The 14,411-nt window shown below is 39.0% G+C and overlaps 1 protein-coding gene across 2 annotated transcripts in view; it reads left to right on the forward strand.

Moving 5' to 3' along the window:
- Nucleotides 1-14,411, forward strand: part of ARHGAP10 (Rho GTPase activating protein 10) — a 103,101-nt gene that overhangs the window by 47,732 nt on the left and 40,958 nt on the right. For both annotated transcript variants that reach the window (XM_083457281.1, XM_083457282.1), the window contains exons 11-16: nucleotides 1,619-1,700; nucleotides 2,600-2,642; nucleotides 2,818-2,883; nucleotides 8,802-8,876; nucleotides 13,093-13,180; nucleotides 13,730-13,788. In XM_083457281.1, coding sequence (XP_083313407.1) covers nucleotides 1,619-1,700; nucleotides 2,600-2,642; nucleotides 2,818-2,883; nucleotides 8,802-8,876; nucleotides 13,093-13,180; nucleotides 13,730-13,788 — 413 coding nt within the window. The remainder of the gene's footprint in view (nucleotides 1-1,618; nucleotides 1,701-2,599; nucleotides 2,643-2,817; nucleotides 2,884-8,801; nucleotides 8,877-13,092; nucleotides 13,181-13,729; nucleotides 13,789-14,411) is intronic.

Here is a 14,411-nt window from a genome sequence, read left to right on the forward strand (position 1 = left end):
GGTGTTGATTCCCTTTTTCATGCTGAGCTGGGCAAAGAGGTTTCAACCTTTCTGCAAACCCCAGTGTGACTGGAGATGATAATATCACCCTGTTCATGAACAAGACAAAGCTGAGGAAGTAGGCTGGGAGGCACCTTCTGTGTATATTTGTGTGAGCAAGAGAGACCTGTGTCTTGTGTAGCAGTGAGTGCAAATTGCCTATGGCAACTTTGGGCATACAGTCGTACCTTAGAACAGAATCCTGCAGATTGGCTGCAGGATTGGCTACAGGAAGCTCCTGCAGCTAATCAGAAGCCCCATTGGATGTTCAGTTTCCAAAAGAACGTTCAAAAACTGGAACAATCACTTCCAGTTTTCAATCGTTCGGGAGCCGAAACGTTCGACCTACTTGCTTTGACCATACCTAGTGCTGGCATGAAGCCCTCAGTGCCTCCCCACTCCCTAAATAGACATACCAGTTTTATGGCAGTAAAGGACAGCTGAATTCATTTATTCCAGTTTTTGCGTATTTGTGTTTTGGGTTTGTGAATACGAGTGTGGAATCTCTGTGAAAAAGACTTACTTGAACCATAACACCAAACGAGTTTAAAGCATGCCACTCCTGCATGCCTGCTCACCTTTTCACCCGGTTCACCTTGTAGCAACTTACATATTTATTTAGAAAGTTTATAGGCTGCTCTTTAGCAAGAAGGCTATAAAATCACAATAAAACATGTAAGCTGCATCACCCAGCCATAAAATAAAATGCCAGCACAAAACCACGTCACTACAACAAACAGTGAAAAAGGCCTTGGCTAGTAAAACAAAACCAAACCCAAAATGGTGCAATTCTGGGAGGGGAATTCAAAAAATGGGGTGCTTCAACAGAGGAGGCCCTTAAAGCAGTCACCATCCAGTTCATGGGCAGGATCTAAGAGCAAGGCCCAACAAGTCTGATCTTAATGCACAGATTACATTTATGCAGGAAGAGGCAGTCCTTCATGTAACCAGATCCTGAGCTGTTTAAAGATCAGAACCATAATTATGAATTGCATTCCAAAATGGTCAGGAAGTCTAGTGTAACTCTCTAAGAACTAAAGTTGTATTCTATGTCTAGTCCCACTTAATAACCAACTGTGTTGCAGTATTTTGCACTAACAGTTGTTTCCAGATAGCCTGTAAAGGCAGCCCTATGTTCGTTGTAGCAGCGTAAAAATGAAGTCCAGGATTTCGAATAAGTTTGTGTAAAATGTGATCAAAGGCTGCTCATTTGATCTTAAGCACTTTTGGGACTAAATTTAAACAAGTAAAACAGGTAGATTCTTTCTTGTGAACCTGATCCACATAGACCCTAACACTAATGCAACTAGAAATAATACTGCATAACAATTTTATGATCTATTGTCCTGCCTGCTCCCCCATCCTTTTTGGTTTGAGTATTGTATCTTCTCTTTAATACTTCTTTTAAAGTAAGGGTTATAGTGGACTGTATTACATGCCAACTTCAAGGATATTTGATAGTTTCAAGCATGCCCATATTGATTTTGTAGAGTGCCTATGATAATAATTTGGGCAGAATTATTAATGTTCATTAGAGATTAAAAAAATTAATTATTTACCTTCATTTGTGCTTTGGTAGACCTGGTATGCCTGTTACCATGCAAGCATTCTCAGAAGAGGACAGAAACCAGTGGTTCGAAGCCTTAGATGGAAAAGAAGCTGTAAGAACAAAACTATTATTTTGTTGTTGTTGTTGTGATGGCAAAATATTACTACATAGACCAACCTCCTGTTTCTTTATGCTGTTAATATAGGTTGAGCATTGTCACGGCAACCTGATTTGCACATCACGTTAAAATGAAGCTGTGGTTTAATGTGAATTCACAGACAAGACAGAATCTGGCTGATCATGATGTCCAAACCTGGATTTGTGCTTTGTTTCTCTGCAAACAAACCACGAGCCCAGGTTTGGAATCACAACAAGCCAGACTTTGTCCTGTTCCCTGGTGAGGAAGTAGCAGCAGGACTGGGGAAGGAATGGAGTTTGAACTTCTCAGTGGTGTGCTCCAGTAACCTTAAGCCATAGTTTGCTTGTTTTTTTAAACTATGCTTAATGCAGTGGTTCTTAAAGGGTGTGGCATGCCACACTGATGTGGCAGGAGAGGATGGCAACTGTGTCAGAAAGTTTCAAGGACAATTAAGTATTAAATTTTTGGGAATGATTTATGTTTCTTATGTAGCTGCATTGTTTTATACACTCTTGATCATATTAGAAAATAGTTGTGTTCTATGTTTTAAATTAAGCACTGCTAGATGTTGTTTCTTTTTGTTTTCCAATGTATTTCTTATGGGGGGGGGAATAAGTGTTGTGTGAGCAAAATTTTAATCTGAAAGTTTGAGAACCACTGGTTTAATTTGACATGTGAATCAGGCCAGCATGGACTACAAGTGTTGGGTTGTCTGGTCCTTAACTTCCAGTACTGATGCACCATAATTTTTTGTTGGCTATGATGGAACAGCCCACTTCCCCTGTTTAGCAGGGAAGATATTGATTATTTTTTCTTCCCCCCCCCCAGCTGCATTTGAGTGTACATATATTTTTTCTGTCTCTCTTTGCCAGGTGTTTCTCAATTTGAACAGGGCTAACATAAAAAGAGAAGGAAGTAAGTACTTGTCTTCAGTTGTAATTTTGTTAAAAATAACCTTGCTTTTGAAGAAGCAACAGTTGTAAGTTTGAGTAGGCTTAATTTTGCATTTCTTCCCATTGTTAGTCTTTATATTGTTGTAAGGGAAGTGTACTATAGACCTGAGATATTTTCAAACTGTTTCTCCTTCTAGGTGCACAGTTGGATAAGCTTGGCTTCACAATTCTGAGAAGATGCATAAGCGCTGTTGAAACAAGAGGTAATGACAAACTCAGTTCAAGGTTGCGTTTCATGAAGGTTTATTGGTTGAGCTTAGAGGCAGAGAGTGGTCGTCAGAGCTTTAATAGGGATTTCGGTATTACGAGAGGGAAAGGACATTTCTGCGCAACAGTGCTAGAAGACAAATGACAATACATTTTGGGGGGAATGGGTGTGAGTTTTACAGCATCTGTCTTAATGGATCATAGTGTACATATACCATGGAATAGTCCGCACAAGAACCATGCACTGGCTCCAAACTTAGAAACCTAAGGTTTTATTCCCAGATGTAGCAGCTTTGTTGTGATGGAATATAATGTGTGTGTGTGTGTGTGTGTGTGTGTAGTTGTGTCTGCATATATTCTGATTATGGTTGCCAGATTGCAACCTGGAGATTCACTCTTGAAATCCACTGGGAGGGGATACAGTGGGAGGGGATGCAGATAGCGGTCTCTGTTACTTGGGATCACGCATCAGAAAACTTAATATTTATTTTGGGCTTAGTTAAACTAACATTTCATGTGGCTTTTCTGTCATTCTACTTTGCCATAGCTCTTGTCAATGCACCACCAATTTACATTTGAAGATGGGATAGAAGCACTAAATAGGATTTCTACATACCTAATGGAATATTGAGTTGACAAGCCTAACCAGGCAGCTCTTTGGGCAACAGCAGGATAATTTTTAAGTGTTAATCCTGCATTTTTTAGATTATGTGGATCAGACCTTCTTACTTAAATATTTCTCTTAAACTGCAGAAGCAAGCATTAACTTGAATTCAGTTGTAAGAGCCAGGTATAATTAAAAAGTATTTAGTCAATTTGAGATCGGCATTAAATATTTCAGATACCTAGTCTTAACTTGGGGCCCAGTGAATCAATGTGAGATTCATTTATTTCACTGTACTTTCTGACATGCACTGTATATCTCATCGCCTTCCATTCATGAGGCTGCAGTATCCTCTGACCCTTTGAAATACTATAAGGGCATGATTAGTTAGACAGATTAATTCCTCTCATTTGGATTTTCCAATAACTTATCCAGATCAATTTTCAAGGCAGTGGGGGGGGCAGCTTCAGTAACCATTGATCTAGTATATAGTGTGATGTGGCTTAACATCTGTAGGACACAACTATCACTTGCCCTTAAGCATCCAACACAGAACAGCTTCATAAGAATTCCATACTGATTTCTGTTACGTTTTTACATAGTGAATAGTGGCAGTGGTAAAAGACACTGTTTATGCAGCTCGGTCTTACCTGTATCCACATTCATTGTATATCTTATATGTTTGGTATACATTTTTCTTTCCTTTTCAAATTCATTAAGTTTCTCTGACAAACATCTAGTATGCATTTTGTGAAGATAGAGGGCAGCAGTAAGCTGTCGTTCTTTGTATTTCTGTAGCAAATGTATATCTGCTTCATTGGTGAGAAACTGGGGGGAAAGTTCCCGATGGAGAAAAAACACGATTTATCCAGCAGATAGGTGATCTTTTATGCAATGAATCATAAAAACCTTAAAGAATAGTACTGTGGTACTGTAGTACTGTGGATGCCAGTCATATAACATTTTGATCTTCAAAATGTGCTTGTAGTATATTTAACTTTACTGTCACAAACTAATTCTCTTTAAAAAAATTAAATATACTACAGGTTTGCTGTGGTATCAGTGGAATGTTGTTTTTGATCCTCTAAATAAATATTAGAATATTCATATGTAAGCTTTTTGCCTCAAAGTTACCAGTGGTGCTTGGGAGATACAAGATAATAAAAGACCTCAAGCATATCTGTTAGGGAGAATTTACAGCTGAGTCCACCAAATAAATGCTAAGGATTGTCACATTTTCACCAACCCTGCACCTTTGCTTTTACAGCAGTCTGAAACAGAGAAATTTATTAGGTGGAGGTTTTCTTCATACATAAGGACTGGTTTTAAAAAGAAGAAAGTGATAACTCCTACAAGTTGTAAGTGTGGTCTTGAAGCTGGAAAGAAGGGTGCTACTGACCCTACTCTGTATTATACAACCCTCTAGGAGATTTGTATAGAGTTGCATCAATGGCCATGAATTTGTTTTCTCAATGTTAGAAATACCTTGTTTCTAAAGAATGCTACTAGTAGCTGAACAAAAAATGTGCTGTCTTTTATACTAAGTTTCCTACTAATATTTCTGGCTGAGATAAAGTCAGCAACTGGTTTTTACAGCATCCCCATTTTTTTGAAAATAAGTTACCTTGTGATTAAGGTTCTTTTATTGCTGGAATAGATATGATAGATTCTCCCAATGCCTTTTCCTTTAGGTAAGGGGGGGAGGTGGCAAGGGACAGAATTTTATTTGGGGTGTGGTGCTTGTGGGGATTAATCCCGCATGCTGTTTATCAATAGAAATCACTCCCCCAGCTGCTACAAGATATGTACACGTAGTGTACCTGCCTTCTATACCACCAGCCAGCGATCTTAAGGGACCATTTCTATTGGGCTATAGTATGGTAAGAAAGGGTTAAAAATCCCCCACCACCACCAATTAACATGGCCCTTCATGAAATTTTGGTAGATTTTTCAGCTGCTATAGTCAAAGAAAAATATGTTGGGAAAGTCCTCCATTTGTTCCTGTGTTTGGCTTTAATATTCAGCATATCAGGGAAGATATTTAATAACTGCCATCAGATACTGTTAGAAAATCTATTGGGTTTTTAGACAGTACCAAATTATTGTGCCAGGTAATCATGTGAGGAGGAATTAAAGAACCTTTTAATGAGGGTGAAAGAGGAGAGCACAAAATATGGTCTGAGGCTCAACATAAAAAAACGAAGATCATGGCCACTGGTCCCATCACCTCCTGGCAAATAGAAGGGGAAGAAATGGAGGCAATGAGAGATTTTACTTTCTTGAGTTCCATGATCACTGCAGATGGTGACAGCAGTCACGAAATGAAAAGACGCCTGCTTCTTGGGAGAAAAGCAATGACAAACCTAGACAGCATCTTAAAAAGCAGAGACATCACCTTGCCAACAAAGGTCCGTGTAGTAAAAGCTATGATTTTCCCAGTAGTGATGTATGGAAGTGAGAGCTGGACCATAAAGAAGGCTGATCACCGAAGAATGGATGCTTTTGAATTATGGTGCTGGAGGAGACTCTTGAGAGTCCCATGGACTGCAAGAAGATCAAACCTATCCATTCTTAAGGAAATCAGCCCCGAATGCTCACTGGAAGGACAGATCCTGAAGCTGAGGCTCCAATACTTTGGCCACCTCATGAGAAGAGAAGACTCCCTGGAAAAGACCCTGATGTTGGGAAAGATGGAGGGCACAAGGAGAAGGGGATGACAGAGGATGAGATGGTTGGACAGTGTTCTCGAAGCTGCCAGCATGAGTTTGACCAAACTGCGGGAGACAGTGGAAGACAGTGTCTGGCGTGCTCTGGTCCATGGGGTCACAAAGAGTCGGACACGACTAAACAACAACAACAACAAAATTATGTATATTTTTTCAAAAAAAAATTTATCGTTCGTTATTATGCCTTACCTATTGTAATTAATGGTTGAGGGGCAGCCATCTAACCAATTCTATAGTTACCTATTTATAGTTTTCAGTATAACTGTTGTGCTATGGTTCTGTAGTAGCGCATGTTCATATGGTTCTTGAAGCTTGGCCTGGATCCTTACTGTGGTATCCACTGAAGTCACCAGTTTCTTGAGTCAGCATACTTTGTTCTTAATGTCTGTAATGTTAGCAACTCAGAAAATCAATACACAATCAGAGCTGCAACTTTTGAGATGTACACAAACAATAAGCTGAATTGGTTGTCAAGAGTGTTTTCAGCTCTTTGAGATTCTTACTGTGCAGTTTTGTAGCATTAAACCTAGTGATGTAGCAAGCTCTGTATCAGCATCTAACTTTCCCTTATGCATTGAAAAAAGTTTTGGGTTGCAAATGACATGAAAAAGTGAAATATCTTCCTTTATGTCATGGTTTCCCTCCTTTATTTTATTAAATTTTAAACTGCCCTTGAGATCTTAGTTGAAGAATTACACTTTCCTAACTGTTTACACGAGGCATGCAGTACCTATGGGCAATATGATATTTGCTGAACTAGAACTCCCATCATTCCTGGCCATTGGCCATGCTTGCTGGGTTGGTGGGAGTTGTAGTTCAGCAACATCTAGACAGTCAAAGATCCCTCACCCCTGATTTACACTACGTAATGCCATCAAAATTGTGATTAAATCTCAAGTTCTGCTTTGTGGTTTCATTATCACTTGGATTTATGACAGGAGCTGTATGCACACTACTGAGGGCTCATGAGCCAGTCATGGGCTTGGGGATCCTATAAAAGCCAGCCTGTTTTATTAAACTAATAGCACTAAAAGGAATGAGAGTGAGCATTCTGCAATGTAACCAAAATTCTGTCCAGGTTTCTGGGGTATGACATCTTGTAGACTTGCTATGTGGATTTGGTGCATTTGACAAAGGTATGTTGATGAGCATATGTGTAGCAAGTGACAGTTTCAAGAGTTCATCTATAAAATGCAGCCTTAGGAATGGAGATGGTAGGGCTTGTATGATACTGCCCTGCACTGTGATAACTCGATTCCCCTAGATGGAGTAACATTGATTAACAAAATCAGAGTCTGATGGTGATCAAGAATATGTACAAAAACATCTTGAAAGTACAAATAGCCTAGATTTCCAGTTTCGGTCTGTGGACTTCAGAGAAGGCTATTCACAACTGCTGCATAGAAATTGCAATTGTTCCATTGCTTGGTTCTTTGGGCACTTCATGCTGGATATACTAGAAAGAGGAATGTGATGATGTAAATTATACAAGTACTTGTACAAACTATCGTGTGTGTGTGAGAGAGAGAGAGAGAGAGAGACTGATTGATTGATTTTCTACTGATTGAAAAGTGGTTATTGTGGTTTTGGTACACCCAATCATATCAGTGATAAAACAGTGTTAAATGGGGGGGAAATGTAGTTTGATCCTACTCTTGTCTTCACATAGTTAAAAGTACTTCCAGTCAGATCCTTCTGGGCTTTGTGTTACATAATAATTTTCACGAAGGCATCAGACGTACTTGTAGATGAATATTTACACATGCCTCAGGCTTTTTATTCATATATGGGTGGTCGGTTTGCCACTAGTTTTGTTAGTACTGAAGTGACAGGAAGACAAATCCCACAGAAATTACTATTTTCTGTTAAAGTAGGCACTTTATAGTTAAGAGATGCCTGTTTCCTTGCAACTGGTATCCTTCTCTTTCCTTCTCGAATCTTCCCCCATTTTCCTTTTGTCACCTGGTTTGTGGGTGAGAATTCCAACTCAGTTGGTGGCAGATTTGGAATGGGTGTTGAGAGAGAGCTGGTATGTTATAGGAAACAATGTGGTGTTAGCAGTTGGTGAACAGTGAGCCAAATCTGACCCAAAGCCTGCCAGTTGTTGACCACTGCCTTGTTCTTAGGAGCTTTCTCTGAATTGGTTATTTTGCTGTGTGCTGTAACTGAGGACAAATTCCCTGTACATTACAGCCTAGACCATCCAGAGAGAAAGGTGTTGAACATATGAAAATGTTTTCAGTGATGCATGTGTATGAGTGATCTTCCTGTTTAGAGACTCCAAAGCTGCCATAGTCCCTCAACTTACCATATCCATGAAATGAAATCTCAGTGTCTTTTCAGGACTTTTAAATTAAGGTGTGCATTCCTCTTACTCCAGATGAAAAAATTAATTCTCAATAGTTGTGTAAAAAAATATAATAAGTCTAAATCATGTTTCCCACTTACCTTATCTTTCATAGGTGTCTTGCATCCTTTTTATAGACGTTATGATAATGAATGCAGTTTTGAGATTGATTGTTCAGGAGACATTTCAAACTTACCTTTCTAATGCCTTTGGGTTATGCTTTTGTATCCCCACCAGGTATAAATGACCAAGGACTGTACAGAGTTGTGGGGGTGAGTTCAAGGGTCCAGAGACTTCTGAATTTGTTGATGGGTATGCCTCTTATTTTTATATCCACTTTTTCTATCCTCTTCTACCATGCCATACTTAGCCCATTTGTACTGAATAAAAACTTAAGGAAGGATTAAAGTGAATAGCATTTCGGTTTCTAGAATCTCGGTCCCTAACATGTTCAGGATACTCTTTTGGAGAAATCATAGATGGCACATAAACTAATTCTTAAAGTAGATCAAAGGAGCTTGTAGCTTCATATCCAGAGGAAAGGTGATAAAAGAAGTGATGCAGAAGACTGACTGTAGTTGATAATAAATGAATGAATTATTTCAGATTAAATTTCCTAGCTGAATATTGTTGCACATCTATTAAGTGCACACCTTATATGTTAATATCCTTTCTTATTTTGATTGGTAGTGATCCTGTAAGAAGTTTTCTCCTAGTACCATTTTTTGTGTAGTTTTAACTTTCTCTTTATCCCAGCCCACAATTCTGACTGCACCTCACCACCTTCCCCAAGGTATGGGTACTTAGATGAAATTCTTCACCTGCCTATCATCTAACCCCGCCACAGCAGTCAAAACTGCGTTATTTCCAGACTTCTTGTCCAGAGCGCTTGACAATACATGCAGTCAGATGAGACCACTGGGATTATTTCAGTTTTCTGAGTCTCCCAGACCTGTCACCTCACAGCAGCATGGGTCTGATTCTCAAGGATTCATTGATATTCAGAGAAGCTAGTTTGCAACAGGCTCCTCTCCAGAACCATGCATGCTCCATCTGTGCTGATAACACAGTGTTCTTTGGCAGAGAAAACTAGAGGAAACCAGCAAGTGAATTCATTTCATTACCCCAGACATTATGTGAATGGCAAAGCACTTTTATATTATATGCTACTGTCAAATCCTTGCCACCTGTATGGCTCTGTTTTAACAGGCTGTCTATTAGGAGTTACGATAGCATGTCAGGCTTGAGATCTTGTATCCCATGTCATGTCAGTTTGTCATAATGATGTTGCTAAATATTAATTTACTTGATATCTTTAATCACTGTTAGCGATTTTGTGGTGTTCAAAGACGGCATATAAACCTCCCTGAATCTTGAAGCATCGGGAAGTATTGGAAACTGAAAAAGAAGATTATCAAAAGCCAGTGAAACAAAATAGATGTGGGTGGTTGCTCTGGAATTCAGAGTTTTCATAAGGAAGTTGTTTAGCTATTAACAATGCACTTGGGATATTTAAAATAGCAAAGAAACAACTGAAGGCAGTTCCATGTTCATTTAGAATGAATAAAATAAAGTGAATTATTGCATTCACATGAAATGGTAACTAACTTAAAGGGAGGTTTGCTGATCTAGGTCCGTGGTATTATGAAAATAATTTAAGCTAAATAAATACTTTGAGAGTTTAGATAGTCACATATTCTTATGCAGTTGTGCTTTCTTTCTTTAGCTCTGCACTGCTGCATAAGTTGTTTGGAGGCAAAGGTGTTTTTCCGCCAAGCATGTACTGTCATATAGCTCCACTTAATATAATGCAATTAGAATGGAGCTTTCAACTTTGGGGAATCTTCAGACCTATAATCCCTCACCTGTGGTCTAAAGTGATACAGTTAATTCACTCAAGTATCACATTCTGTTTTATGAGTAGGTCAGGGGCTGCCAATCTCTTTGAACCAGCTGTCACATTTTGAGTTTTGAAAAAGTGCTATACGCACCAGTCACAAAACTGGTCTTGACTGTGGATATCACACAATATAGATTCACTACCCCAACAAACACCCAATGGTGCTGTTGCTGTCTATTTATATCCCACCTGTCTTTCATCATTAACCCAAGGTAGTTTACGTGTAGTTCCAAGCTGGTCATACATTCAAGCACGACCAGGTTAGCTTCAGCAAAGTAGTGGCTTCATGTTCCTTCAGATCATATCCTGAGCTTATAGATCTCTTAATGGAGGAATTCACTGTCAACAGTTGGAAGTCTGGACCCAACCCATAGTATGGTAACAGAACAAACAAAAATCTGATCCAGTTTGTTTTGTTCAAATACATTTTCCCCCCTTACCTGCAGAACATTAATGGGCATTGGGTAAAGATCTCTGTACTAATCCCTAAATAACAATCAACACATCATCTTCATATGTAACTATATAATATATCAACTAGCAAAATGCCCACCAAATTTGTTGGGTATGTGTATAGGGAAATGGAGGGCTCTAACTAACACTCAACTCTTTTCCCATTTGTCCCCCTTGCAGCTCACTTCCTGGGTTCAAGTTCTGGATCATTTTGGTTCAGAGCACCAGTTTTGGCTTAGTTCTTGGTGAGAAGGGTTGGATACAAAGCCCCATCAGCTTTCTGTCTTGAGAGAGCTTATCCAGCTAGCTACAGAGGAGGGAGTTCTCTTCCTTTCACAGCCTTCACCCCCTCCCTTTCCTCAGGCTCTGCTCTGCTCAGACATTTCAAGATTTGGAAGAGGATAGCATGCTGAAAGACAAGAACAAAATTAGGCATGCCTTTTGGATAGTAGTTAATGCTTGCAAGTTGGTCGAAAATGTTACTTGATTTGAATTATTTAAATTAAGTTTAAATAATTGACATAATTAGACAGAATATTCAGTTATAAGAATTAATTGGTTGGCATAGCTATCAGAAGAGAATTACTTGGTTTCTGTTAGAAAGGACTACACCTTTAATAAGGAGACATAATTTGATTTGTTGCTGCCCTGGCAAGCCCACTTATATGTGAAATCTAAAATGTATTGGTGTCAGTTACTACTGCTTTAGTTTTTGTTAAATTTTCTATCACTCACCATAAGAAAAAACAAATTGACATGTATATATATTTTTAAATCACAAAGTTCCTCAGTCAATTTGTGATATATTGGACTGTGACATGCTATCTTCAAGATAAAACAGGACTATATTTTAAAGAAATTGTCAATGCAGTTTTCATTTCTTTGTCAAAAAGAATCTGTGGTGTTTGATCAGTCAGGCATTTTAGAGCTCAGTTTTACTGAGCCACTTCCTACTTACAGGAAATGAAATTGATATGGTGGCCAATGTATTGTGTAACATTGACTGAGTTGTTTGATGGTAAAAGAAGAAATGTGGAAGTATAACTCACTCATTACTTCACTCCCTTTAATTATAGATTCATTCTGCAGCATACTCCCCCGTGTTCTGGTTAGATGCCATAGCTTTAGTGAATATTTTCTAGCAATTTCTTGCACAGAAACTGGCATTACATGTGAATATGTTTTTTACTATATTGCTCTTGAGCAGCAAGGTTTATTATTACTATAAAAGAAAATACTTGCCCCCTGCAGCCTTAAGAAATTGTTTGTGCAGTGACACTTTGGGAAGGCTGGGGGGGGGGGGCGAGTATTCAAAGTGTCACTGCACAAACAATTTCTTAAGTTTCTTTTTAATGAGGTAATGAAATAAAATTAGCTTAAATTTCTTATTGCTTAAGTCTGTTTTCTATTAGTTGAATATGTGATCTGTATGCTGGGACGGGCACTTCTTTATTCAAACATTTGGGTGTTGATTGGAAGTATCAACATCTGAAACAGCACTTTCAAACAAAAGCTATTTTTATTTGATCACTGGACAATGATGTTGACCTTTTGCTCCCCTTTTTGATAGCACCTTGCACATTTTCTCTTGTTGAACACTTGCAAGAAAGTCAGCTTAGCTTCCCACTGCTTGTCTAGATGTCCCTCCCCACCCCATTTCCTTTAACAACAAACAATTACACGTCATGGGAGCAACATGGAATAACATAATTCCGTCTAGTTTATTGTGTTGTTTTTTGTGGTGCACAGCCTATCAACAAGATATGCATTAAGTTGGGAGAGGGAGTTGGCTGTTTGCATTGCAAGAGATGCCATGTTTGAAAGAGTAATATTAGATTAGTGCCTGCTCGAGAGCCAGTGTGGTGTAGTGGTTAAGAGCGGTAGTCACGTAATCTGGGTAACCGGGTTCGCATCCTCCGCTCCTCCACATGCAGCTGCTGGGTGACCTTGGGCCAGTCACAGTCTCTCAGCCCCACTCACCTCACAGAGTGTTTGTTGTGGGGGAGGAAGGGAAAGGAGAATGTTAGCCGCTTTGAGAGGGAGTGAAAGGCGGGATATCAAATCCAAACTCTTCTTCTTCTTCTGCTTGTTCCCAATGGGATCAATGAATGTTTCAACCCATGTACAAATCTAATCTCTCCCCCCCCCCCCCACTTTTTGTGGGTTATTTTCTAGATGCAAAAACAAGTAATGAAGTTGACTTGGAAAATTCCATGGAATGGGAAGTGAAGACAATAACAAGTGCAATGAAACTATACTTAAGGTAACATTAAGCTTTAATCTAACTTAGTTATGACATATTGAAGATCTAAATCGGGCATAAGCAAACTCAGCCCTCCAGATGTTTTGAGACTACAATTCCCTGACCACTAGGGATGATGGGAGTTGTAGTCCCAAAACATCTGGAGGGCCGAGTTTGCCTATGCCTGATTTAAATATTGTACTGTTCCACTGAAAAGTGCAAATTTATTATAGAAGGTTATGACACTGCAGTTTGTGGAAATATTAAAAATAAAACTCTCATAGTCTGCACCTATGGACTGTCCTGCAGAACACATGGGCTGTGGGGTAAGGATCCTGATTTCTTTACCCTGGTAAGAATACCCAACGCTTCCCCCCACTTTTGTATACCAGGGGAATGATACCCAAGGGGATATCTGGTGAGATGGGGATTCCTCCCACTGTTATAAAAAGTGCACCAAATGCGGTGGGAGAAAGTAGATGGATTTTATTCTTTGGACGTGTTTGTACTTGGAATAGTAATACATATTAATAGGCATTCTTAATAATTCCACACCGTTTGTCTTAACAGAAGCCTTCCAGAGCCCCTGATGACGTATGATTTACACGGAGAGTTCATCGTGCCTGCCAGTAAATATTTGACTTACAAATACATCTTACTTCTTTTAAAACAGTTACGATGGAGATCAGGGAATAGTAGCCTCAATTAAATTTCTACTTTGAGTAAATTAACTCAAACATTTTTTACATGGAAATCATTTGAAAACTGTTTTTTCATCCCTCCCCTCAATATATTATATACATAAAAATGATCTGCATATTAATAGCCTCGTGCAGTAAAACACTGACAGCCTTGGATATACTTAAAGTTTTAATATTACCTACAACATTGTTTAGCTTATATTTTAAAACTAGTGCTAGCCTTACTGCGGAAGTACCTTTTCATGTCTCTGTTAATTCCTCCTCCCCCTGCAAAATAATATACCCCAGAAATGGTAGTGTTACATAAACCTATACATCTCAAAATCTCCTATTACCTGATACTTCTTTGCACTGAGATCCTTGTGAGGTCCATATCCCAAGCTCAGTTGGTTAGAGTGTGGTGCTTGATAGCATGAAGGTCATAGGTTCGAACCCTGTATGGACCACTTGCATATTCTTGCATTGCAAGGTGTTAGACTAAATGACTCTCATGGTCCCGTTCAACTCTACAATTCTGTGATTCTTATGTGTTCCTAGAAGTCATGAATGTA

This window comes from Podarcis tiliguerta (genome assembly GCF_965153285.1).
Source record: "Podarcis tiliguerta genome assembly, chromosome: 9".
In the NCBI taxonomy this organism is placed as follows: Eukaryota; Metazoa; Chordata; class Lepidosauria; order Squamata; family Lacertidae; genus Podarcis; species Podarcis tiliguerta.